The sequence below is a fragment of the Scyliorhinus canicula genome, chromosome 22, assembly GCF_902713615.1.
Source record: "Scyliorhinus canicula chromosome 22, sScyCan1.1, whole genome shotgun sequence".
Taxonomy (NCBI): Eukaryota; Metazoa; Chordata; class Chondrichthyes; order Carcharhiniformes; family Scyliorhinidae; genus Scyliorhinus; species Scyliorhinus canicula.
This window is the reverse complement of record NC_052167.1, coordinates 28,232,094-28,259,664: the sequence shown is the minus strand read 5'-3', so window position 1 is coordinate 28,259,664 and position 27,571 is coordinate 28,232,094. Positions and strand designations below refer to the sequence as shown.

The following is a 27,571-nucleotide window of genomic DNA, read 5'->3' as shown; positions in this document are numbered from 1 at the left end:
GGGTTAGATACAGAGTAAAGCTCCCTCTACACTGTCCCCATCAAACACTCCCAGGACAGGTACAGCACGGGGTTAGATACAGAGTAAAGCTCCCTCTACACTGTCCTCCACATGGTGCCTCACACTGATTATATTGCTCAATTATATATTTTTTCCAATTCCCATACTAGTTGTTTGGCAAATTTGGGACAAGTGGACATTTTCACTGATGATTGGAAAGTTGCTCCCATTAATTCTCACTCACAGCTGTGCGGCCTTGAACCTTTCAGCCTCTGGTACTGACGTAACAAAGCCAGGGTGAACAGGTTTGGTAAACATCAGTTAGCAAATATCAATGGATCGAACGACAGACAATTAGCCACTATTTGAAAAAAAAGAAAATCGCTTATTGGGCTTCAAATGAAGTTACTGTGAAAAGCCCCTAGTCGCCACATTCCGGCGCCTGTTCGGGGAGGCTGGTACAGGAATTGATCCGTGCTGCTGGCCTGCCTTGGTCTGCTTTAAAAGCCAGCGATTTAGCCCAGTGTGCTAAACCAGCCCCTGGGATTCCATTGTCGATTTGCAGACACCGAACTATAGATTTTATCAACCACAGTCATCCTTCTTACCAATAACATGCTCCAATCATCTGACTGGAATAACCCACACTCCCATTCAGCTTTTACTATTTATGTAATACTAAAAATAACATTGCCAATCTCATTCTATGTCAAGAGAATATTCTCATTCAGTTAACCTTTAGTTCCCAGAATGCCAGACAGGACAAAACGAGGGTCTTTCACAGAGCCTTGGGTTCCAATTCTTTGCTTTTTCTGCACCGCCCTGTAATTATTTCCTCTTTAATTATTTATCCAGTTCCCTTTTGAAAGCTACTCTTCAATCTAGACATGCCGATCTTTCAGGCAATACATTTATTAATTTAAGAACTCGGCACATAATTCCTCATCCCCGCATTCGACTTTTGTATCAATTACCTTTTCCTCTGGTTACTGAAACTCCTTTCGTAATCGATCAAATTATTCATGATTCTGAACACTTCGATTAAATCTCCCCTTAATTGTCGCCACAGAAAGCGATCCTGTTTTTGTCATCTCTCGACATAACCCCGCATTGGGCAGCACGGTAGCATGGTGGTTAGCACAATTGCTTCACAGCTCCGGAGTCCCAGGTTCGATTCCCGGCTTGGGTTACTGTCTGTGTGGAGTCTGCACGTCCTCCCCGTGTGTGCGTGGGTTTCCTCCGGGTGCTCCGGTTTCCTCCCACAGTCCAAAGATGTGCAGGTTAGGTGGATTGGCCAGGCTAAATTGCCCTCAGGGTCCAAAATTGCCCTGAGTGTTTGGTGGGGTTACTGGGTTATGGGGATAGGGTGGAGGTGTGGGCTTGGGTAGGGTGCTCTTTCCAAGAGCCGGTGCAGACTTGATGGGCCGAATGGCCTCCTTCTGCACTGTAAATTCTATGAAAAAAAAAATTGTGCGGTAGACCGCCATTGAACCCCCTTTGCTAGAGTAGTCTTAATCCTTGACCGGGGTGAAACCAGTTTACAGGCGCAACACAAATGTTCAGCTACTTGCCTGGCACATGAACTCCACGGGATTGATGGTATTCTTCAGGAGGTTTTCAATTTCTTCCATGTCAGTGTAGTAAATTAAAGTTGCTGAACACACTTTCAAATCGCCCGAGTATACCGTGAGTGCGACCAATCCAGAAGGCATGTCTGTCCAACACAAGACGCAAGGTGTTACATATTCCACAGCGGAAGGTACCATCGCAGCCTGCTGCAGCGATATATATTTTTAATATCCTAGTTTAATATATAGGCACCCTGAGTGGGATTCCCCACCGGCGGGATGCTCCGTTTTCCTGGCAGCACAGGGGGTTCCAACAGCGTGGATGCCCCACAATGGGAAACCCCATTGATGGTGTCACGGAGCATCCTGCCGACTGTGTCTGAAAATGGGGCAATTAAGACATTGTAAAAGTGAGATGATCATTCATTCCAACCATGTATGCTTTACAAAGAGAAGCCGAATGGACTTTTGCTTCGAGAAGAAGACTCCCTGGAGAGTAGATAATTTGAGACATTTTGCAGGATTCTCCGTCGACAGGATCCTCTGCTTCGCCAGCAGTGCACCCACGCCCGTGAGTTTCCCAACAGCGTGGGGTGGCCACTGTGGGGAATCCTATTGGAAACGGGGCTGGCAGTATGGGCAATCCTGCACCTTGTGTTTAGACTTAGATCAGGTCAGGGGATCTGAGTGGGGTAAAGGTGATGTAATTAATGAGAGGGGCTATGTATCTTGCAGGCAGTTTAACTTTTAATCTGCGAAGAGCTTTCAAATGAGCAAAAGCTGTCAGGTTAAGCAGTAGTCTGACACAGACAGAAATATCTGCAGGCTGTTCCTTGAAAGGGATTATCTCTCTCTTCAAGCTGTATTTCAAAGAAATCTCTATTCAAGCCTTCAGCAAGTATCCCTGTGTTTGCTAACTTTATTTACAAGTGCCATTTGACCTGCTATGGGGTTTGCTTGATTGCAGATAGAGAAGGTATCAGTTAGAATTAAAATGTTTCCTTTTATTGTTAAGCATTGCATATCTGTTAATTGAAAAGCTATTTTCGGTGTTATTAATGTATTTAATCCTGTGTTAAGAATGAAGTTTGTTTTCATGTAAAATTAGTCGGTGGAAACAATTGTGGAGTGGAATCAGGGGCTGTTTAGCACACTGGGCTAAATCGCTGGCTTTGAAAGCAGACCAAGGCAGGCTAGCAGCACGGTTCGATTCCTGTAACAGCCTCCCCGAACAGGCGCTGGAATGTGGCGACTAGGGGCTTTTCACAGTAACTTCATTGAAGCCTACTCGTGACAATAAGCGATTTTCATTTCATTTCATCCTTTCCTCAGTTTAAAAAATGTTTCAAAGTGTGTTCCTCATCTGGTTCCTAACAGATGTTGGGGTCTGGTCCAGGATTTTGACAGCGCCAGGGACCCGGGTTCGATTCCTGGCTTGGGTCACTGTCTGTGTGTGGAGTCTGCACGTTCTCCCAGTGTCTGCGTGGGTTTCCTCCGGGTGCTCCGGTTTCTTCCCACAGTCCAAAGATGTACGCGGGTTAGGTGAATTGGTTAAGCTAAATTGCCCCGTAGTCCAAAAGTTAGGTGGGGTTACTGGGTTATAGGAATAGGGCGGAGGTGGGCTTAGGTAGGGTGCTCTTTCGGGGGCCGGTGTAGATTCGATGGGCTGAATGGCGTCCTTCTGCACTGTAAATTCTATGATATCATTAGGAATGGTCCTTATTTCAACAGCCCATTTTGCTAATCAATCATTATTTTGAGATTCAAGTGTTTGTTATTGCAATGCGAGAAGAGATTGTAATTCCTCCCAGCGTAACTCAAAATCATGTTTGCCAAAACAGCTTTACATTTATTAATGAAGTTTATATGTTGAAACAGCCAGAGCATGTTGTACAGGGGTCGGAACTAAGCACAAGGTAGGAGGGCAGTTAGGGGAGAGGTATTGGAGAAGCAAAAGGAGGAGGGATTGAGGAGCTGGAGTTGGCATGAGGAAGGTGCTGTCATACTTCACTCCCTCACTGATAAATTCCAACACTGTGGGTTTATATAGAGAGATAAGGCACAAGGAAGTGCTGAGGGTTTTGGCCAAGATCAGTATCATGATGGGTACAGGCTTGGAGGGCCGAAGCACCTGTTCCTGTGCTGTATTATTCTTGGTTCTCTTTGTTCTTTTATATCTCTCACATCCCCTGGTTTGAGCTCCGGAACACGCATCTCCACCCAAAACCTCTGATGGGAGCTAAATGTAATGTCCGATAAGGTCCTGATTGGGAGAGTGATGGGCATGCAATTGAGAAGCAATAATGCGCCCAGGAGAGCTTTAGAGATGTTGGCGATGGGCGGGTAACTTTGGAGAAGGGAGGCAAGTGGGTAGGCTTTGAAAGTCGGTGGCTGGGCGGGGGCTGGTTTGGGGGGGGGGGGGGGGGGGTGGGACGCTGGGTAATAATGACGACAGTGGTCGCAAAGACAGATGTACACAATACCTCAGGGAACCTGGGGCCTCAAGTCTCTTAACTTCCAACACAAGCTGGAGGAGCAACATCTCATCTTCCAATTGGGCACCGTTCTCAGCATTGAGCTCAACAACTTTAGACTGGGCCAAAGCTTTGACAAAGAGTCAGCGGACTCAAAATATTAGCTCTCTCCCTCCAGATGCTGCCAGACCTGCTGAAATTTCCCAGCATTTTCTCTTTCGTTTCAGATTCTAGCATTCGCAGTAATTTGCTTTAATCAATACCCGGTACATTCCTCCCTCTCTTCAGTTCTGATGAAGAGCCAAAGGACTGGAAACGTTTCCCTCGCTCCCTGCAGATGCAGCCAGACCTGCAGAGTTTTCCCAGCATCCTCTGTCCTGGTGTCGGCTGTGGACTGAGCCGGAGAGTTTTCGGTGGGTGCCGAGCGTCAGAGAGCCCGCTGGCGATTCTGTTCCTCCGTATTTCATTAATGTAAATCTTTAAAAAGAACAGGTCAAACGTTTCTGGGTTTTGCGCACGGCCCCCTGTGGGTGTGTTTCTCAGCAGTGGGAAGCGGCCACCATTGGCGGGTGGCGGGGTCTTCTGGTCCCGTTGCCGCCAGTGGGATTTCTGATTGAATTCTCTCCCTGCCGCTGGGAAACGCAAGGCGGGTGGGACCCATCAGCGGAAACCGAACATTCCGCTGGCGAAAACGGCTGGGAAATTCCACACCCATCTCTGATCTCCAGGGGTCACAAGGCAAAGATTAATGACTGGCAGAGAAAAGGTCTTAGATAACCAAAATCAAACTGAATAAGTAAAGATAGTCTTTATTATTGTCACACGTAGGCTAACATTAACACTGCAATGAAGTTACTGTGAGAAGCCCCTAGTCGCCACATTCCGGCGCCTGTTTGGGTACACAGAGGGAGAATTCAGAACGTCCAATTCACCTAACCTGCACGTCTTTCTAGGCTTGTGGGAGGAAACCCACGCAGACACGGGGAGAACGTGCAGACTCTGCACAGACAGTGACCCAAGCCGGGAATCGAACCTGGGACCCTGTTGCTGTGAAGCAACAGTGCTAACCACTTGTACTATCGTGCCACCCGAATTGTTCCAAAGTGAATAATTCGGACATTCATGATAAAATGGCCCTGCAGCTAGAGAGAGGGAAGAATAAGTGCTGTTGAGGTCATAAGAATTTTGCAGCAAAGTAGGAGCCCCTTCAGCCCATTGTCCCTGTACCGGCCATCAAGTACCCATCAACTAATCCCATTTTCCAGCACTTGGTCCATAGCCTTGAATGTAACATCAGGACGCCAGACGTCATTGAGGTTTGTGGGCAAAGGGAAGTCAAAGGGACTCGGGACAAACAAATTTCCTGGCTGGGGGTTTATATCCCAGGATAGTGAAAGAATCCAGCAAGGGGGTATCCAGGACCCTGGCTTCTCTTATCAATGACTGTTTGGGCACCACTGAGTTGGCTGGATAAGAAAAAGGAGAGGATTACTGAATGTGTCAGCTGCAGGTTCACTAGCTGAAAGGAGTTCCTGCGTAAGAGTGAACTTCCAACGGCATGGGTATGGGACAGTGACGCACTGACAAAACAATCTCTTTGAATTCTTTCAGAGTGCAGCAGGGTGTTGAAGCCCCTGTATTGCAGCCTCAGGACCAGGCCCGACATGAAGCCCCATTCACTTATTGCAGAACGGGGAACAGAAACCCCGGAAGGGTTTATGTTCCCCAGCGACCTTGGCGAAGACAAGGGACTTCACCAGGAAAATGTTGGGGGTGACATGAAGGGAGAAAAGACCCTTTTCCGCGAGTGCTACCTCAGGACTGTTACACCGCGGCCTATTTTCACCTTTCCCAAGATTTGGCGGCAGCATGGACAGACAGACTGGAGGGAAATCAGTAGGCTCCGCGCCCATCGCCAGCTACATGCTGTAGGTGTGGAACGAGAGGTCGGAGACCTCCCTGGCAACAGGGAGCGGGGGGGGGGGGGGGGGGGGGGGAGGGGTGGGGGGGGGGGGGGGGTGGGGGGGGTGGGGGGGTGGGGGGGTGGGGGGGGTGGGGGGGGGGGGGAAACAAGGCCTCAGGCACTGAGGCTGGGTTAGGCCTCATCAGTCAGTTGCTTCCGACCCGGGCGTCAATGACCCCCGGTTTTGGACAGGATTACGGAGGAGAATCCGGAAATGCTGGAAATAGGCCAGCAGAAAGATGGAGAGTACCGTTAACGTCCTGGGTGTGGACTCTTTGTTTTGACTGAAAACAACGACTTCTCTTTTCTCTCAGACCGCTGTTGCCTGACCTGATGAGTGTGTCCAGAATTCTTTGGTTACTTCTGTTGTCAAGGCTCTAGAATTCCTGCAACAATCACTTTTGCTGCATTGTGTTCACTCCCAGCTAACACTCCCAGCACACCAGACATATTTGTATTCGAGAGGGTGCAGGGCAAAAGCAATCAGGCCACATCTATGGTCCATCCCACCTACGGCGCTGACGACCCGGGTTCGAATCCCGGCCCTGGGTCACTGTCCGTGTGGAGTTTGCGCATTCTCCCCGTGTCTGCGTGGGTTTCACCCCCACAACCCAAAAGATGTGCAGGGTAGGTGGATTGACCACGCTAAATTGCCCCTTAATTGGAAAAGAAAATAATTGGGTATTCTAAATGTAAAAAAAACAGAAAAAAAAATCTATGGTCAATCCCTCATTGTCCCACGGGGCATTGAGTCACTTACATGGAGTAGGACTAGAGTCACATGTGAGTTGGATCAGGTAAAGGATTGAGAAGGTCCTTTTCCCCAAGAAAATTCATGAACAATAGTTGCAAGGTCTTTTGATAGCAATCCCACAGGTTTCATGAATTCATAGATTACCCACAATGCAGAAAGAGGACATTCGGCCCATCAAATCTACACTGACCCTCCTAAAGTGCACCCTACCTCGGTCAACTCCCCCGCCCTATCACCGTAACCCCACCAAACCTGCTCATCTTTGGACACTAAGGGCCAATTTATCATGGTCAATCCAGCTAACCTGCACACCTCTGGACTGTGGGAGGAAACCGGAGCACCTGGAGGAAACACACGCAGACACGGGGAGAAGGTGCAAACTCCACACTGTTAGCCAAGGCCGGAATTGAACGCGACACACAGGCACTGTGAGGCAGCAGTGCTAACCTCTGTGCCGCTATGCCGTTTTAAAGGATCGTCCCTTCAATCAGAGGCTGTGCCCTGGAGTTCTAGTCTCTCCTACCAGTGGAAACATCTTCTCCACGTCCACTCTATTCAGGCCTCTCAGTATCCTGTAAATTTCAATAAGATCCCCCCACATTCAACGAATACAGACCCAGAGTTTTCAACCATTCCTCATACGACAAGTTCTTCATTCCAGGGATCATTCTTGTGAACCTCCTCTGGACCCTTTCCAAGGCCAGCACATCCTTCCTTAGATACGAGGCCCAAAACTGCTCTCAATACTCCAAATGGGGTCTGACCAGAGCCTCAATGTGCGGAGTGTGCACGTTCTTCCTGTGTGTGCGTGGGTTTCCTCCGGGTGCTCCGGTTTCCTCCCTCAGCCCAAAGATGTGCAGGTTAGGTGGATTGGCCATGATAAACTTCCCTTAGTGTCCAAAATTGCCCTTAGTGTTGGGTGGGGTTACTGGGTTATGGGGATAGGGTGGGGGTGTGGGCTTGGGTAGGGTGCTCTTTCCAAGAGCCGGTGCAGGCTCGATGGGCCGAATGGCCTCCTTCTGCACTGTAAATTCTATTAAATTCTTATACAGCCTAGGCAATACATCCCTGCTCTTGTATTCTCTTATATTCTAGTCCTCCTGAAATGAATGCTAACATTGAATTTGCCTTCCTAGCCTCCTATACATTGAAACCATCTGGAAATCAAACCTGATGAGATTTCTGTGCCTGCCAACCACCTTTCAAAATCGCCTTCAGTAATTCTATTCCCGTTATTACACCAGTGTTCCTTCTGGTAAATGACAGGAAGGATGGATTCATGAAAAGGAGGCGAGATATAGAGAAATATAGAGAAATACAGCACAGAATAGGCCCTTCGGCCCACAATGTTGTGCCGAACTTTTGTCCAAGGTTAATCTTAGAATTATGGACACTAAGGGCAATCTATCACGGCCAACCCACCCAACCTGCACATCTTTGGACTGTGGGAGGAAACCGGAGCACCCGGAGGAAACCCACGCACACACGGGGAGGATGTGCAGACTCCGCACAGACAGTGACCCAAGCCGGAATCGAACCTGGGACCCACAATGCTACCGTGCTGCCCTTAAGAATAAATTAATCTACACTCCATTATTCTACCTTAATCCATGTACCTATCCAATAGCCGCTTGAAGGTCCCTAATGTTTCCAACTCAACTACTTCCACTGGCAGTGCATTCCATGCCCCCACTACTCTCTGGGTAAAGAACCTCCCTCTGACATCCCCCCTATATCTTCCACCATTCACCTTAAATTTATGTCCCCTTGTAATGGTTTGTTCCACCCGGGGAAAAAGTCTCTGACTGTCTACTCTATCTATCCCCCTGATCATCTTATAAACCTCTATCAAGTCGCCCCTCATCCTTCTCCGTTCTAATGAGAAAAGGCCTAGCACCCTCAACCTTTCCTCGTAAGACCTACTCTCCATTCCAGGCAACATCCTGGTAAATCTCCTTTGCACCTTTTCCAAAGCTTCCACATCCTTCCTAAAATGAGGCGACCAAAACTGCACACAGTACTCCAAATGTGGCCTGACCAAGGTTTTGTACAGCTGCATCATCACCTCACGGCTCTTAAATTCAATCCCTCTGCTAATGAACGCTAGCACACCATAGGCCTTATTCACAGCTCTATCCACTTGATCGGCAACTTTCAAACTTAAGTAACTTGCCAAGGTTTTTGAAAAGAGCTTATTTTGCAGCTCCTGGTATTTGTACTTTGTGACAGTTTTTGCCAGGGTCCAATCAGAAAAATACAACAGGAGATGAAGGAGGAACTGAGTAAAGAATTGGCGGGAATTAAAACTGGAGGCATGTCTAAACTCTGAACACTCACGGACTGTTTCTGACTCTCAGTTGGGCCCTACCTGGCGCTTGTACAGATAATGTGTACTCGTTGATAAAAGTTGTTGGAACACGGACAGCTTTCCCACCAAACGCAAAGTCAATTTCACTCTTCACTTTGGTGTCCAGTTTAACTTTCAGGATAACAAAAATCTGCTGCGGTACCTGAAAATGAAAAGAAAAACAATACCTGTAACAGGAACATTGCGGCAACACAGTGTGCAAAGATGCACTTTCACAGACTTCATTAGCGAACACGAAAGATATATATATTTTTTTAAATTCCAATGAAGGGGCAAATTACCGTGGCCAATCCATCTACCCCGCACATCTGTGGAGGTGAGACCCACATGGACAGTGACCCGGATCGAACCCAATCCTCGACGCCATTAAGCAGCACTGCTAACCACTGCGCCACCCTCGAAGTCAGCAAATCTAGCAAGAGGCAAGACGGAGGACCCTTAGGGCCAGCTTATACCTTCAATACTGGATTTCCCCCTACCCCACACCTCTCCCTCCTCTTCCCCACTCTCCCTCCGCTGAGCACCATCACTGGGTACCCCTCAGCTCCTCCTTCCCCCTCCTCTTTCACTGGCTTTGCCCTGACCCACACTCTCTCCTCTCTGACACTGGTTCTGCTCAATCCCCAATGTTGCTCCCTGTAATGCTGGGCTTCCCCGGAGACCTCACTCTCCGCCACCTTCCAGCATGCCCTGATATTGGGCACACTGACCAGTTATACCATTGCAGGCTGATCAAGTCTAAGAGACTGAGAGCTGCCCTACACCGTCAGAAGCATCCCATTAACATCAGTATCTTTACGTTTGACGTGTACCAGCTGTGGGACGGATGGTCATCACCTACCCCACATTGGATCCTGTCTGGCAAGACTTTCACGAGCTTCTCTTGATGGTCTCTGGGAGGTTGGGATGGTGATTCCACGGGGGATTTTGTTACGTTGCTCCGCACCTTGGCTTGAGGTTCAGCTTGTGGTTCTGATCCAGTCGTCTCACAGCCCGAATCTCGGCTGAAACCTGAAGGGGTGGAAATGTTTGCGTAAGCCTCAAATGGATACAAGGGCATTGCCGCCAACGGTTCAACAAGCACATTGACACGGTTTTAGCCTCTCCGTTTTATCTCTGAAACTACAGTCACAGCAACTGTCCGATGTTCGGGTGCAGCTATAATAATAATAATCTTTATTGTCACAAGTAGGCTTACATTAACACTGCAATGAAGTTACTGTGAAAAGCCCCTAGTCGCCACACTCTGGCGCCTGTTCGGGTACACAGAGGGAGAATTCAGAATGTCCAATGTACCTAACAGCACGTCTTTCGGGACTTGTGGGAGGAAACCGGAGCACCCGGAGGAAACCCACGCAGACACGGGGAGAACGTGCAGACTCCGTACAGACAGTAACCCAAGCCGGGAATCGAACCTGAGACCCTGGAGCTGTGAAGCAACTGTGCTAACCAGTGTGCTACCGTGCTGCCCCACCGAAAGGCTTATTGGAGGAATATGTATCTTCTTGGCTGGAAACCACTGTCCTGAGGACACGGAATGCGCGAGATAAATGTTAAGTGTTTCTCCTTTCTACTCATTTTAATAGAATCGTAGAACGTTTGCGACACAGAATGAGGCCACTTGGCCCATCGTGTCATTGCCGGCTGAACGACGACCCCTCCCCAGACAAATCCCACTTTCCTACGGGTTACGGCACCTGAGGTTCAAATGCAGGCACTATTAAATGAGTTGAGGGTTCCTGCCTCCGCCAACCTACAGGCGGGTCGGATCAAGGAAAACCCCAAGGCTTTTTATTCTTATGTGAGAAATAAAAGAATGACCAGGGTGAAGTTAGGGCCGGTCAAGGGCAGTAGTGGGAACTTGTGCATGGAGTCAGAAGAGATAGGAGAGGTGTTGAATGAATACTTTTCTTCAGTGTTCACCAAGGAGAGGGACCATGTTTTTGAGGATGAGAGTGAGATACAGGCGGGTAGGCTGGAGGAGGTAGATGTTCTGAAGAAGGATGTATTAGCAATTTTGAAAAATCTGAGTGTCGACCAGTCCCCTGGGCCAGATAGGATATATCCAAGGATTCTTTGGGAGGCAAGGGATGAGATTGCAGAGCCTTTGGCTTTGATCTTTGGGGTCCTCACTGTCCACGGGGATAGTGCCAGAGACTGGCGAATGTTGTTCCTCTGTTCAAGAAAGGGAATAGGAATGACCCTGGTAATTATAGGCCAGTTAGTCTTACTTCGGTGGTCGGTAAGTTAATGGAAAAGGTCCCGAGGGATAGGATTAATGACCATTTGGAAAGATGCAGCTTAATCCGGGATAGTCAACACGGATTCGTGAAGGGTAAGCCTTGCCTCACAAATTTGATTGAATTCTTTGAGGAGGTAACTAAGTGTGTAGATGAAGGTAGAGTAGTTGATGTCATATACATGGATTTTAGTAAGGCGTTTGATAATGTTCCCCATGGTCGGCTCATGAAGAAAGTAAGGAGGTGTGGGATAGAGGGAAATTTGGCCAATTGGATAAGTAACTGGCTATCACATAGAAGACAGAGGGTGGTGGTAGATGGAAAATTTTCCGACTGGAGACCAGTTACCAGCGGTGTACCACAGGGATCAGTGCTGGGTCCTCTGCTATTTGTGATTTTTATTAATGACTTGGAGGGTGGGTCAGTAAATTTGCTGATGACACCAAGATTGGTGGAGTAGTGGATGAGGTGGAGGGCTGTTGTAGGCTGCAAAGAGACATTGATAGGATGCAGAGCTGGGCAGCACGGTAGCATAGTGGTTAGCACAATTGCTTCACAGCTCCAGGGTCCGAGGTTCGATTCACGGCTTGGGTCACCGTCTGTGTGGAGTCTGCACGTTCTCCCCATGTGTGCGTGGGTTTCCTCCAGGTGCTCCGGTTTCCTCCCACAGTCCAAAGATATGCAGGTTAGGTGGATTGGCCATGATAAATTGTCTTTAGTGTCCAAAATTTCCCTTAGTGTTGGGTGGGGTTACTGGGTTATGGGGATAGGGTGGAGGTGTGGGCTTGGGTAGGGTGCTCTTTCCAAGAGCCGGTGCAGACCCGATGGGCCGAATAGCCTCCTTCTGCACTGTAAATTCTATGATCTATGAACCCTGACAAATGCGAGGTGATTCATTTTGGTCGGACAAATTTGAATGCGGATTACAGGGTCAACGGCAGGGTTCTGAGGAATCTGGAGGAACAGAGAGATCTTGGGGTTCACGCCCACAGATCTCTGAAGGTTGCCACTCAAGTGGATAGAGCCGTGAAGAAGGCTTATAGTGTGTTCGTGTTTATTAACAGGGGGATTGAGTTTAAGAGCCGCGGGGTTAGGCTGCAACTATACATGACCCTGGTGAGACCACATTTGGAGTATTGTGTGCAGCTCTGGTCACCTCGTTATAGGAAGGATGTGGAAGCATTGGAAAGGGTGCAAAGGAGATTTACCAGGATGCTGCCTGGTTTGCAGGATAGGTCTTATGAGGAAAGGTTGAGGGAGCTAGGGCTTTTCTCTTTGGAACGGAGGAGGATGAGAGGCGACTTAATAGAGGTTTATAAGATGATGAGGGGGATAGATGGAGTGAACGTTCAGAGACTATTTCCTCGGGTGGATGTAGCTGTTACAAGGGGGCATAACTATATGATTCAGGGTGGAAGATATAGGATGCATGTCCGAGGTAGGTTCTTTACTCAGAGAGTGGTTAGGGTGTGGAATGGACTGCCTGCTGTGATAGTGGAGTCGGACACTTTAGGAACTTTCAAGCGGTTATTGGATAGGCACAATGGAGCACACCAGAATGACAGGGAGTGGGATAGCTTGATCTTGGTTTCGGACAAAGCTCGGCACAACATTGAGGGCCAAAGGGCCTGTTCTATGCTGTACTGTTCTATGTTCTCTGTCCAGGCCCCCATGACCCTCGGGGTGAATAGCCTTTTCCTCATCTCCCCTCTTATCCTTCCGCCAGTCACTTTAAACCCCTGCCCCCTAGTCGTTAACCTGTCCACTGAGGTTAGATAGATAGGCCCCTCCCATCCACTCTATCCAGGCCCCTCAATCATCTCGATCAAACCTTCCCTCAGCCTCCTCTGTCCCCAGGAGAACGAGCCCAGCCTCTCCAATCTCTCCTATTTCGCTGCAATTTCCCAGTCCTGGAAATATCCTCGGGAATCTGCTCTGCCCCCGCGCTAATGCAATGACATCCTTCCGATTGTGTCCACAGAGGAGTCCGCATGAAAGGTTAAAAAGAAACTGTTTGTTTATTGAGCCATAAACTATTTAGACGCACACGCAGATCCCGGTCGGGAGTTCCCTGCCCGTGTCCCACTTGGGCCGAGCTTTTACGCATGGTGTCCATGGCTCCGCTGACGGGGACCCTGCCCTTCAGCATGGGAGCTCGTACTCAACCAGACTCACTAATTGGTCTGACCCCTTAGGTCTCGTGCAGCTTATAACACTTCCGGTAATGAGGTGACCAGAACTACACACAGTTCTCAGGCTGTGGCCTAACGACTGATACAGTTCCATTATAACCTCCCTGCTCTTATATTCTATACCAAGGTTAATAACGGAGAACAAGGGCAGCGCGGTGGCGCAGTGGGTTAGCATTGCGGCCTCACGGCGCCGAGGTCCCAGGTTCAATCCCAGCTCTGGGTCACTGTCCGTGTGGAGTTTGCACATTCTCTCCATGTTTGCGTGGGTTTCACCCCCACAACCCAAAAATGTGCAGGGTAGGTGGATTGGCCACGCTAAATTGCCCCTTAATTGGAAAAATGAATTGGGTACTCTAAATTTAAAAAAATAAAAACAAAAAAAAATAACGGAGAACATAGACCATAGAACATTACAGCGCAGTACAGGCCCTTCGGCCCACGATGTTGCGCCGTCCTGTGAAACCCCTCTAAAGTCCCTCTACACTATTCCCTTATCGTCCATATGCCTGTCCAATGACCATTTGAATGCGTTTAGTGTTGGCGAGTCCACTACTGTTGCAGGCAGGGCATTCCACGCCCTTACTACTCTCTGAGTAAAGAACCTACCTCTGACATCTGTCCTATATCTATCTCCCCTCAATTTAAAGCTATGTCCCCTCGTGCTGGACATCACCATCCGAGGAAAAAGGCTCTCACTGTCCACCCTATCTAATACTCTGATCATCCAGCAGAGGACAGCAGAGCAGAGCTACTGATCAGCTGTTCTGGGGAAATTTGCATACGTGCAGTGCGGTCAGCCTAAGTTGAAGGTGAATCTGCGAAGAAGACCCGAGGAGTTTGAGTGAAGGCAATCATCCAGCAGAGGGCAGCAGAGCAGAGCTACTGATCAGCTGTTCTGGGGAAATTTGCATACGTGCAGTGCGGTCAGCCTAAGTTGAAGGTGGTTTGTGGAGAGGCTGTTGGCAAGTGACAGGAATAATATGATTAGGGACAGTCAGCATGGTTTTGTGAAGGGTAGGTCATGCCTCACAAACCTTATCGAGTTCTTTGAGAAGGTGACTGAACAGGTAGACGAGGGTAGAGCAGTTGATGTGGTGTATATGGATTTCAGTAAAGCGTTTGATAAGGTTCCCCACGGTCGTCTATTGCAGAAAATACGGAGGCTGGGGATTGAGGGTGATTTAGAGATGTGGATCAGAAATTGGCTAGTTGAAAGAAGACAGAGAGTGGTAGTTGATGGGAAATGTTCAGAATGGAGTTCAGTTACGAGTGGCGTACCACAAGGATCTGTTCTGGGGCCGTTGCTGTTTGTCATTTTTATAAATGACCTAGAGGAGGGCGCAGAAGGATGGGTGAGTAAATTTGCAGACGACACTAAAGTCGGTGGAGTTGTAGACAGTGCGGAAGGATGTTGCAGGTTACAGAGGGACATAGATAAGCTGCAGAGCTGGGCTGAGAGGTGGCAAATGGAGTTTAATGTGGAGAAGTGTGAGGTGATTCACTTTGGAAAGAATAACAGGAATGCGGAATATTTGGCTAATGGTAAAATTCTTGGTAGTGTGGATGAGCAGAGGGATCTCGGTGTCCATGTACATAGATCCCTGAAAGTTGCCACCCAGGTTGATAGGGTTGTGAAGAAGGCCTATGGTGTGTTGGCCTTTATTGGTAGAGGGATTGAGTTCCGGAGCCATGAGGTCATGTTGCAGTTGTACAAAACTCTAGTACGGCCGCATTTGGAGTATTGCGTACAGTTCTGGTCGCCTCATTATAGGAAGGACGTGGAAGCTTTGGAACGGGTGCAGAGGAGATTTACCAGGATGTTGCCTGGTATGGAGGGAAAATCTTATGAGGAAAGGCTGATGGACTTGAGGTTGTTTTCGTTAGAGAGAAGAAGGTTAAGAGGTGACTTAATAGAGGCATACAAAATGATCAGAGGGTTAGATAGGGTGGACAGCGAGAGCCTTCTCCCGCGGATGGAGGTGGCTAGCACGAGGGGACATAGCCTTAAATTGAGGGGTAATAGATATAGGACAGAGGTCAGAGGTGGGTTTTTTACGCAAAGAGTGGTGAGGCCGTGGAATGCCCTACCTGCAACAGTAGTGAACTCGCCAACATTGAGGGCATTTAAAAATTTATTGGATAAGCATATGGATGATAAGGGCATAGTGTAGGTTAGATGGCCTTTAGATTTTTTTCCATGTCGGTGCAACATCGAGGGCCGAAGGGCCTGTACTGCGCTGTATCGTTCTATGTTCTATGTTCTATCTTGTGTGCCTCAATTAAGTCACCTCTTAACCTTCTTCTCTCTAACGAAAACAGCCTCAAGTCCTTCAGCCTTTCCTCATATGATCTTCCCTCCATACCAGGCAACATTCTTGTAAATCTCCTCTGCACCCTTTCCAATGCTTCCACATCCTTCCTATAATGTGGCGACCAGAACTGCACACAATATTCCAAATGCGGCCACACCAGAGTTTTGTACAGCTGCAACATGACCTCATGGCGCCGAAACTCAATTCCTCTACCAATAAAAGCTAACACACCGTACGCCTTCTTAACAACCCTCTCAACCTGGGTGGCAACTTTCAGGGATCTATGGACATGGACACCAAGATCTCTCTGCTCGTTCTCACTACCAAGAATCTTACCATTAGCCCAGTACTCTGCCTTCCTGTTATTCCTTCCAAAATGAATCACCTCACACTTTTCTGCATTAAACTCCATTTGCCACCTGTCAGCCCAGCTCTGCAGCCATTTGCCTTCTTAACCACCTGTATCCACCAACCCTGCTACCTTCAGGGACCTGTTCACATTCACTCGAAGGTCCCTCACTTCCACTCCACCTCTCAGTATTCTCTCATTCATTGTGTAATCCTTTGCCTTCTTTTGCCATCTCCGCGAGGGTCACCTCACATTTCTCTGGCTTCGATTCTGCGCACCTTCCTGCAGTCTACAGCATTCCTCCTCACACAACAGCGCCTATACTTCCTCAGGAAACTAAGGAAATTCAGCATGTCTACATTAACTCTCACCAACTTTTCCAGGTGCACCATAGAAAGCATCCTAACGGGCTGCATCACAGCCTGGTATGGCAACTGCTCGGCCCAAGACCGCAAGAAACTTCAGAGAGTCGTGAACACCGCCCAGTCCATCACACAAACCTGCCTCCCATCCATTGACTCCGTCTACACAACCCGCTGCCTGTGGAAAGTTGGCAGCATAATCAAAGACCCCTCCCACCCGGCTTACTCACTCTTCCAACTTCTTCCATAGGACAGCAGATATAAAGGCCTGAGAATACGCACAAACAGATTCAAAAGCAGCTTCTTCCCCGCTGTTACCAGACTCCTAAACGACCCCCTTTACATGGGAATGTCACTTTAAGAAATGTTTGTCTGCTCAAGTGGCTGCCGTGATGTCAGAGGGTGGGTGGAGCTGAGCTCTGGCTCTGCTTTTTAGTTTCACTTTGAGGAAAAGCTTGGGTGTGTCGGTGTTTTTTGGTTTTGTTTTAGTGTTGGAGCTGAAGCCAGCCAAAGAAGGTGTAATTTTGATCTTTCTGCCATCTAAAGACTATCTCTAGATCATTTTGTGAATTCAGAGTCATAACTGCTTTCAGTAGAGAATTTAAACCTGATGTGCTTCTGTAAAAAGGATTTTGTCTTATGGATGTTAAAAGGAAAGTTTAAGGATTACTTAAGAGTGTTGTATTCTTTGGGGGGTATATATGAATTGCTGGTTGCTAAGATGTTCACTGTATGTTTTAAAAAGGTTAACCGAGTTCATAGAATAAACATTGTTTTGCTTTAAAAATTACTTTTAAATTTCTGATGTACCACACCTGTAGAGTGGGCCGTGTGCTCCCCATACCACAATCTAGTAAAAGTTGTGGGTCAGGTGAAGTCCATGATTCACTTTGGGGTTCTCTAAACCCTGGTCCAGAACACCCTTATGGACTGACCTGATTAATACTACACTCCTGCTGATGCCGGTGTCTATGTATTTACATTGTGTTGCCCTATTATGTATTTTATTTTAATTTTATTTTCATGTACTGAATGATCTGTTGAGCTACTCACAGAAAAATACTTTTCACCGTACCTCGGTACACGTGACAATAAACAAATCCATTCCAATCCAATGTGGCAACTTTAATCTCGTCTGCACGCTTTTTGATAATTCCTCCTGCATTTATACCGAAATCATGAATATATATCACATAAAGCAGGGGACCGAGTATTGAGCCCTGAGGAATCCCACTGGAAACAATCTTTCAGTATCAAAAACATCCATTGTCTATTCCGCCTTTGATTTCTGCCATTGAAGCAATGCTGTATCCAACTCATTCCATTCACCTGGTTCCCATGGATTTTTAATGGGCTTTTATTTTCTTAACCAGTCTGCCATGCGGGACCTTGTCAAAAGCCATTGCTAAAATCCACATAGACCACATCAACTGTACCGCCCTCATCAATCCTCCTAGTAACTTCCTCAAAACATTCAGTCAAACATCTGCGGCAAACTAAAGCAGGCGGCGTGATTTATATCCAGTTTGTGTGTCGATAGCAAGGTTGGGCTTTGTTGGGAGACGCATTCATTATAATTCACAAACAGAAGAATTTCAAATCACAAGGCGTTAATCCAAGCCAGCGTCAATGTACTGCACAAAGGAGGAGGCTTTGGGTCGATGTGCAGCAGTGGGCCATGGTGCAGCCCAACAGGCAGAGACAGCACGGGCTAGAATTCTTCATTCCCGGTCCTTACTGATTATTCCTTTCAGGGAGGGTGCAGCTTTGTGTGCCTGTGTCGAGCGTAAGAAAAAGTATCTAAGGGTTGGCATCTGGCCTTTGATAGGCAGGACTCGATTCACCAAACAAGAACCGTGCCAACACTGACAGCAAGTTAAGTCACCATAGAACATAGAACATAGAGCAGTACAGCACAGAACAGGCCCTTCGGCCCTCGATTTTGTGCCGAGCCATGATCACCCTACTCAAACCCACGTATCACCCTATACCCGTAACCCAACAACCCCCCCCCCCCCCCCCCCCCCCCCCCCGCCAACCTTACGTTTTACTACACTACGGGCAATTTAGCCTGGCCAATCCACCTAACCCGCACGTCTTTGGACTGTGGGAGGAAACCGGAGCACCCGGAGGAAACCCACGCACACACGGGGAGGACGTGCAGACTCCGCACAGACAGTGACCCAGCCGGGAACCGAACCTGGGACCCTGGAGCTGTGAAGCATTTATGCTAACCACCATGCTACCGTGCTGCCCATAGTTCCAGGGACGGCACGGTGGCACAGTGGTTAGCACTGCTGCTTCACAGCACCAGGCTCTGGTGCGATTCTGGCCTTGGGTGACTGTCTGTGCGGAGTCTGCACTTTCTCCCCGTGTCTGCGTGGGTTTCCTCCGGGTGCTCCGGTTTCCTCCCACAGTCCAAAGATGTGCAGGTTAGGTGGATTGGCTATGCTAAATTGTCCCTTCGTAGCCAAAGGTGTGCAGTTTAGGTGGAGTTAGGGGGAATGGGCCGAGGGAGGGTGCTCTTTCAGAGGGGTTGTGCAGACTCAATGGGCCAAGTGGCCTCCTTCTGCACTGTAGGGATTCTATGATTCTCTGACCAAAGGCTGCTTTCCCCGTTTGAGGGGGGAGAGCTGACTGGTGGTGATTTAACCTGAGGATCGCCACACCTCAGGCGAGGGGCGAGGTTGAGAAGGCGGGGTCTTCATGAATAACCTCAGCAGGTACGGGATTTGAACCCACACTGCTGGCCTCGCTCGGCATCACAAACCAACCGTCCAGCCCACTTTGCTAAACCGGCACCAGACTATGTTATAGTTAGACATCACTTCCAGTGGCGACCATTAAGTGATGGATGCACAGAAAGTGGCTCCAATGGGGATATGGTTCTTGGCCCCTTTTTGCCTGTTTCATGGGTCCTTTTGAGGGTGGGGTGGGGCGGTGTGGAGCGAGGTCCTGCATAGGGTCAATTCTACCTCCTCATGTGCAAGACTGAGGTATATAGGGCACATATGACCAGGACACGGAGGAGTGGGTTCTCTCCGGGGGTAGAGGTTAGATGTGAGCCTTGTTCGAGCGGTCCAACAAACCACTCGCCTATCTTTTGGTCCTGCCCAAAGTTGGTCACGCTCTGGGCTTCCTTCTTCGAAACAAAGTCAGAGATTCTAGGGGTTAGGGTAGATGCCTTCCCATGGGTGACGATTGTTGGAGCATTGAACTTGCCGGAGCTGCGGTGGGGGGGGGGGGGGGGGGGGGGGGGGGTGCTTGGCCTTCGCCTCTTGTAGCCATTTCAGATGGCCACCTGCAAAGGACCATGGGAATTATGGCCGACCCAGGACTCAGACAGACTCAGAGCTTGTGTGTGTATTTGCAACCCAGATAGCTGGACGCGAACAAAACCCCTGCTCGTTTGCATTCTAATGGCCTATTTTCCCAGAACAAAAGGACTGTACTCAGGTAACCGATACAGATACAGACTAATCGACGCCACTCCCTTTACTCAGGGAGCCCAAACAGTCAAGGTCAATGACCGCTCAGGACACGCCCAGCCATCAAGGCACCTACCCCTTTAGTGGCCAAAATCGAAGGCAGTGATCGAGGCCTGTCAAATTATTGGGTCCAAGTTAAGGACCGCCCCAAAGAGCGCGAAATCCCAGCGGGATAAGAGGAGACACAGCCCTGTGCTCGGTCTCTCTTGGATCCGGCCTATGCCAACCCAAGTGCAGCATAACGACCAGACAGACAAGTTCAAGACCAACGATCGCTCCCAGACGGATGAGCCCAGCAGAAACAGAGCCACTTCTTCCACCCAGCCACGCAAGATCCGGACAAAGGCCTTGACCATCTGCATAGAGCCGGTTAACCTGAAGTTAAGTACAGGTTATTGTAGTTGTTAGGTGTAGTTTAACTTGTAGCGTTTTGTGTTGCATGTCGAAGTAATCCTTGTGGGTAAATAAACCACCTTTGAACTTGAGCTGGCTAACTGGTTGTTTGGTCCTTTGATCGATATCCGGTAAAGTCTTGTGGTGGTATCATTTGACACCTGGCAACTCGAAAGAGCATCATTATTAAAAAGCGCAACACTCTCTGATAGCCCGGAGGAGGGTCTTGCTCGGGTGGAGGGTATCGGTGCCACCCAAGGCGAAGGCATGGCTTGGGGACTTGGCAGAATTCCTGCATTCGGAAAAAAAGGCCATTAGGGGATCAGAGGAGGGGTTCCACTCGAGGTGAATGCCGTTCATTACTTTCTTGAAGGAGCTTGTCGTCAGCAAATGGGGAGGGGTAGGTGGGGTGGGCGGAGGGTTTGGGATCAATAATGGAAAGGTGGGGCTGGGCTGGGGTGTAGTTTTATAAAAGTTGTTTAAATCTGTTTGTCCTCTCCGTATGTCGTAAAATTGAAAGCTTTTTGAAGAAAAATATATATTTTTAAAGTTAGACATGAGTTAGGGGCAAGTGAGCCATCAGTCCTCAATAAAAACGTTCAGAGAGGGTAACTTTAGTCTATAAATGGAACTAAAAGAAAGCATAATTTATTATGATGTGAGTGACACTGTAAATAGACCTCGTTTGAATTGGGTGAAATCCTACAGAAACCCCAAAGCACTTTCAGAATCGGTTTGCTCTGGCGGTTCCTCATTTTTATAATTCGTGCATCGAGAAACCAAAGCTTTCCGTCTTCCACTTTCCGAACGTGACAAACTTTTCCATACTTACCCAAGTTTCCCACCGAGTGGATGTGAAAAGGGTGTGAATGGAACACAAAAGTGGGCGGGGGGGGGGGTTGGGTGTGAGTATTAAATCGGTGCAGGTGGCGATGGACTTCATAGAGATCATAGAATTTACAGTGCAGAAGGAGGCCATTCAGCCCGAGTCTGCACCGGCTCTTGGAAAGAGCACCCCACTTAATCCCACACCTCCACCCTATCCCCGTAACCCAGTAACCCCACCTAATCTAAGAGCAATTTATCGTGGCCAATCCACCTAACCTGCACATCTTTGGACTGTGGGAGGAAACCGGAGCACCCGGAGGAAACCCACGCACACACGGGGAGAACGTGCAGATTCCGCACAGACAGTGACCCAAGCCGGGAATCGAACCTGGGACCCTGGAGGAGTGAACCAACTGTGCTAACCGTGCTGCCCTGAGTTGCTGCTTTTGTTTTTTTATCCTATGCTCGTATTGGCTCATGTTGCTTTGGGACGCTAAGTATCAGGATAGTTTGCTCCAGACCACGGACACTTCACGCTCCTTGCCATTATGGGTTGTCTGCCTCAAGCCCACCCTTCCCAAATGCTGTTTTGAAGTCTACCACTGCCCTCATCATATTTCACAAGACTTCCAGGCTTTATGTTATCTGCAAATGTTGAAATCCCAGATCCTCATACCAACTCCTGGAGAATTTCGCTTTCTGTCTTCCTCCAATCTGTAAAACAGCCATTCACTACTTCACTCTGCTTCCTATCTCTCAGCCAGCTACGTATCTAGGCTACAACCGTCCATTTTATTGCCACGCGCTCCAACTTTATCTACAAGCCAAGTGCGTGGCATGGTTCGTCCCGAACAACCCAATGCTGGCTTTTCCTTACTTAATCCACATTTGTTCAAATGGCTGGTCATTTTGTCCTAGATTATATCGTTTCTAAAAGCTTTCCCACCACCAAGTTTAAAAGGATTGGTCTGTTAGTTGCTGTGTTCATCCGCACATCCAAAATATCGTGGTGGCACGGTAGCACAGTGGTTAGCACTGTTGCTTCACAGCGCCAAGGCCCCAGGTTCGATTACCGGCTTGGGTCACTGTCTGTGCGGAGTCTGCACGTTCGTGTCGTGTCTGCGTGGGTTTCCTCCGGGTGCTCCGGTTTCCTCCCGAAAAACGTGTTGTTAGGTGAATTGGACATTCTGAATTCTCCCTCTGTGTACCCAAGCAGTCGCCGGAATGTGGCGACTAGGGGATTTTCACAGCAACTTCATTGCCGTGTTAATGTAAGCCTACTTAGAACATAGAACAGTACAGCACAGAACAGGCCCTTCGGCCCTCAATGTTGTGCCGAGCCATGATCACCCTACTCAAACCCACGTATCCACCCTACACCCGTAACCCAACAACCCCCCCCTTAACCTTACTTTTATTAGGACACTACGGGCAATTTAGCATGGCCAATCCACCTAACCCGCACATCTTTGGACTGTGGGAGGAAACCGGAACACCCGGAGGAAACCCACGCACACAGGGGGAGGACGTGCAGACTCCGCACAGACAGTGACCCAAGCCGGGAATCGAACCTGGGACCCTGGAGCTGTGAAGCATTTATGCTAACCACCATGCTACCCTGCTGCCCCTTGTGACACTAATAAAGATTATTATTTTTATTTGAACATTTGCAGTTCTCCTGCCCTCTGGCACCATTCCCGGAGAAGGATTGGGGGGTTATGGGCAGTGCATCCATAATTTCCGCCCTCACGTCCCTCAGGACCCTTGGATACATTTGATCTAGTCTCGGTGCCTGATTGACTTTAAGTACAGACACCTTTTCCAAACTCGTCAACTGTGTCAATGATGTCCTCTCATTATGATTTTGGCAGCATCAGTAAGGACAGGTGCAAGATAGTTATTTTAGTAGCTCACCCACGGCCTCGGAGTGTAAACCCCCTCCCTAGTCATTACAGTGCAGATGGAAGCATAACATTAGAAAGAGACATTGAGAGTTAATGAATGAGCAAAACTTATGGCAGGTGGATTTCGTTGCAGGCAAATGTGAAGTCATCCACTTCGGACGGAAGATGATCGAACGGGGGACTTTCTAAATAGTGAAACAGGTGTTGGAGCTAATGGAAGGCCAAAGAAACTTGGGGGCCTAGGCGTGTAGCTCATAACATGGGCGGGATCCACATGGACAAGATTAGCATACAGGGGGCTAGAAGTCATGCTTCACCTGTATAAAGCCCTGCTTCGACCGCACCTGGAGTCACTGTGGGTAGTTCTGGACATCACACCTGGGAAAGGAGGTCTTGGTCTGGGCAGGAGCGTTAAAGTCGATTCACCAAAATCTACCAATCTACCTGGACACCAAGGATTAAGTTACAAAGTGAAATTAGACACGGTGGGTTCCATTGCTGGAATTTAAGGGGTGGCTCGAGTTAAGTTTTCAAGATATTAAGGAGAAAATAGAGCAGATAAAGGGCGACGACTTTCAGAGGCTGGGGAATCTCGGATCAGGTGGGTACAGGAACGAAGCTCGGAAGCTCTCTATCACAGAATCACAGAATACTACAGTGCAGAAGAGGTCCTTCAGCCCATTGAGTCCGCACCGACGCATGGAAGGCCCTGACCTGCCCACCTAATCCCATTCACCAGCACTTGGCCCACAGCCTTGAATGTTATGATGGGCCAAGTGCTCATCCAGGCACTTGTTAAAGGATGTGAGGCAACCCGCCTCTCCCACCCTCCCAGGCAGCGTGTTCCAGACCCTCACCACCCTCTGGGTAAAAAGCGTTTTCTTCAAATCCCTCCTGAATCTCCTGCCCCTCACCTTGAACCTGTGTCCCCCTCGTAACTGACTCTTCAACTATGGGGAACAGCTGCACCCTATCCACCCTGTCCACGTCCCTCATAATCTTGTCCACCTCGATCAGGCCGCCCCTCAGTCTTCTCTGCTCCAGTGAAACAAACCCAAGCCTATCCAACCTCTCTTCATAACTGAAATGTTCCATCCCAGGCAACATCCTGGTGAATCTCCTCTGCACCCCCTCTAGTGCAATCACATCCTTCCTATAATGTGGTGACCAGAATTGCACACAGTGCTCCAGCTGTGGCCTCACCAAAGTTCTATACAACTCCCACATGACCTCCCTGCTTTTGTAATCTATGCCCCGATTGATAAAGGCAAGTGTCCCATATGCCTTTTTCCCCACCCCATTAACCTGCCCTTCTGCCTTCAGAGATCTATGGACAAACACGCCAAGGTCCCTTTGTTCCTCGGGACTTCCCAGTGTCTGGCCATTCTTAATCTACTTCCTTGTCAAATTACTCCTTCCAAAGTGGATCACCTCACACTTTTCCGGGTTAAATTCCATCTGCCATATTTGACCATCCCGTCCACATCTTCCTGTAACCCAAGACACTCAACCTCACTGTTAACCACCCGGCCAATCGTTGTGTCATCTGCAAACCTACTGATCCTTCCCTCCACACAGTTATCGGTGTCATTTATCTAAATGACAAACAATTGGGGGCCCAGCACAGATCCCTGTGGTACCCCACAGGACACTGGCTTCCAGTCACTAAAGCAACCGTCTGTCATCGCCGTCTGTCTCCGACAGCGAAGCCAATTTTGAATCCACATTATCAAGTTACCCTGTATCCCACGTGCATTTGCCGCCTTAATAAGTCTCCCACATGTAAAAGTTTGGAACTTACTTCAGCAAGTGACAATTGATGCAAGATGAATTGTTGATTTGAAAGCTGAGTTTGATAGGTTTTTGTTATCCGAAGGTATTATGGGATATGGGATAACAGTGGCCATGTGGAGTTAGATCATGGGTCAGTCGTGGGAAATAATAAACGGTGGTCGGGCTCCGGGACTGGGTGGTGCCCTCCTCCTCCAATATTCCTCTATTCCAATCATTATTAACTTTACCATCATTCGAAACAGATGCGTTAGGGGCAGCACGGTAGTTAGCATAAATGCTTCACAGCTCCAGGGTCCCAGGTTCGATTCCCGGCTGGGTCACTGTCTGTGTGGAGTCTGCACTTCCTCCCCGTGTGTGCGTGGGTTTCCTCCGGGTGCTCCGGTTTCCTCCCACAGTCCAAAGATGTGCGGGTTAGGTGGATTGGCCGTGCTAAATTGCCCGTAGTGTCCTTAAAAGTAAGGTTGGGGGGGGGTTGTTGGGTTTCGGGTATAGGGTGGATACGTGGGTTTGAGTAGGGTGATCATGGCTCGGCACAACATTGAGGGCCGAAGGGCCTGTTCTGTGCTGTACTGTTCTATGTTATTCAAAACATTCCCAGAATTTCCGATCTTCCTGTCAGTATAAACCACCCCACCATTATAAAGCACCCTACAATGCTAATCCCCTCAATATTTATGTCCAGAGAAATTGAGCCAGATCACGCACCATTTCCAATACAGTTTTTTCTCAGGGTCTAAGCGATGTTATGATTATAAACTGGCCTTTCACTTCTGACACTGGGTTTAAATCCAGTTCCTCATGGACCCATGACGCAAAACTATACCAAACTGGACATAACGGATTGACTCAGAGAGACCATTGAAAGTGTGGTGTGGTGCGAGAGACAGACTGCTACGACAGGATGTGGACCTACGAGGCTGTGGTCGGGGCACATATTCCCTGAGAAGTGCTGCGAGTTTCCACACGCAGCAAGTGCTCCAACGCTCGCTGGACACCTGAAATGGAGGCTTTCTTATCCCCCCCCCCCAACATCAACTCTTTCAGCTGACAGATCGTGGCTCGATTCCATGCATTGTTCTTGTAACTCCTCGATCTTACAAAACTCAATTATCCTTCCCCTTAATTATATTGTGAAAGTCAACCATCTGAAGGACGTATCTCATCTTCCAGACAAAGAGGAACTGGACACTAAGGGTAGTGCAGTGGTCAGCACTGCTGCTTCACAGCTCCAGGGACCCGGGTTCGATTCCCGACTTGGGTCACTGTCTGTGCGGAGTCTACACGCTCTCCCGGTGTCTGTGTGGGTTTCCTCTGGGTGCTCCCATTTCCTCACACAAGTCCCAAAAGACATGTTTGTTCAGTGAATTGGACATTCTGAATTCTCCCTCCGTGGACCCGAACAGGTGCCAGAATATGGCGACTCGGGGATTTTCACAGAAACTTCATTGCGGTGTTAATATAGGCCTACTTGCGACAACAATAAAGATTGTTGTCATTATGGAATTCTTCTGGCACCTTCTACGAATTAACTCACTCACTGCAGGGAGAGGAAACTAAAGTTGGAAGCTCTGTTGCTTCACCCCCAACTTCTAAACATATTTTTAATTAATTTATGGATCGAATGATAACTGCCAAAGCCAGCATTTATTTTCCGTCCCTCATTAGGAAGGTGCTGGTGAATTGCTTGGCCAATTCAGAGTGCCATGAAGAGTCAACCACATTTTCTGAGGGCTATATCTAACTGCTTCTTGAAAACATACAATGTTTTGGCCTCAACTACTTCCTGTGGTAACAAATTCCACAGGCCGACCACTCTCTGGGTGAAGAAATTTCTCCTCATCTCTGTCCGAAATTGTCTACTCCGTATCCTCAGACTGTGACCCCCGATTCTGGACACCCCCCACCATCGGGAACATCCTTCCTGCATCTACCCTGTCCAGTCCTGTTAGAATTTGATAGGTTTCTAGGAGATCCCCCCCTCATTCTTCTGAGCTCCAGCAAATACAATCCTAACCGATTCAATCTTGCCTCGTACGTCAGTCCTGCCACCCCAGGAATCAGTCTGGTAAACCTTCGCTGCACTCCCTCTACAGCTAGAACATCCTTCCTCAGATAAGGAGACCAAAACTGCACACAATATTCCAGGCACAGCCTCACCATGGCCCTGTACAATTGCAGAAAGATATCCCTGCTCCTATACTCGAATCCTATCACTATGAAGGCCAACATACCATTAGCCTTCTTTACTGTCTGCTGTACCTGCATGCTTACCTTCAGTGATTGGTGTATGAGGACACCAAGGTCTTGTTGTACATTCTCATCTCCTAATTTATGGTCATTCATCGAATCCCTACAGTGCAGGAGGAGGCCATTCAGCCCATTGAGACTACACCTACTCCCTGAAAGAGTACTCCAGCCAAGCCCACTCTCCCACCCTATCCCAATGACCACTTAACCCGACCCTTTTTAGAAATTTGTTCTTGGGAGATGGGCATCATTGGCTGGGCCAGCATTTGTTGCCCACCCCTAATTGCCCATGAACTGAGGGGCTTGCTAGGTCATTTTAGTGAGGGGGCAGTTAA

The 27,571-nt window shown here is 48.5% G+C and overlaps 1 protein-coding gene across 1 annotated transcript in view; it reads right to left on the bottom strand.

The window, feature by feature from the left end:
• The window catches only part of pik3ap1 (phosphoinositide-3-kinase adaptor protein 1), a 184,939-nt gene that overhangs the window by 83,026 nt on the left and 74,342 nt on the right, over nucleotides 1-27,571 (bottom strand). The window contains exons 3-5 of the mRNA XM_038783277.1: nucleotides 9,969-10,138; nucleotides 9,128-9,269; nucleotides 1,572-1,714 (exon numbers count right to left, since the gene is read on the bottom strand). Of these exons, the coding sequence (XP_038639205.1) occupies nucleotides 1,572-1,714; nucleotides 9,128-9,269; nucleotides 9,969-10,138 (455 nt within the window). The remainder of the gene's footprint in view (nucleotides 1-1,571; nucleotides 1,715-9,127; nucleotides 9,270-9,968; nucleotides 10,139-27,571) is intronic.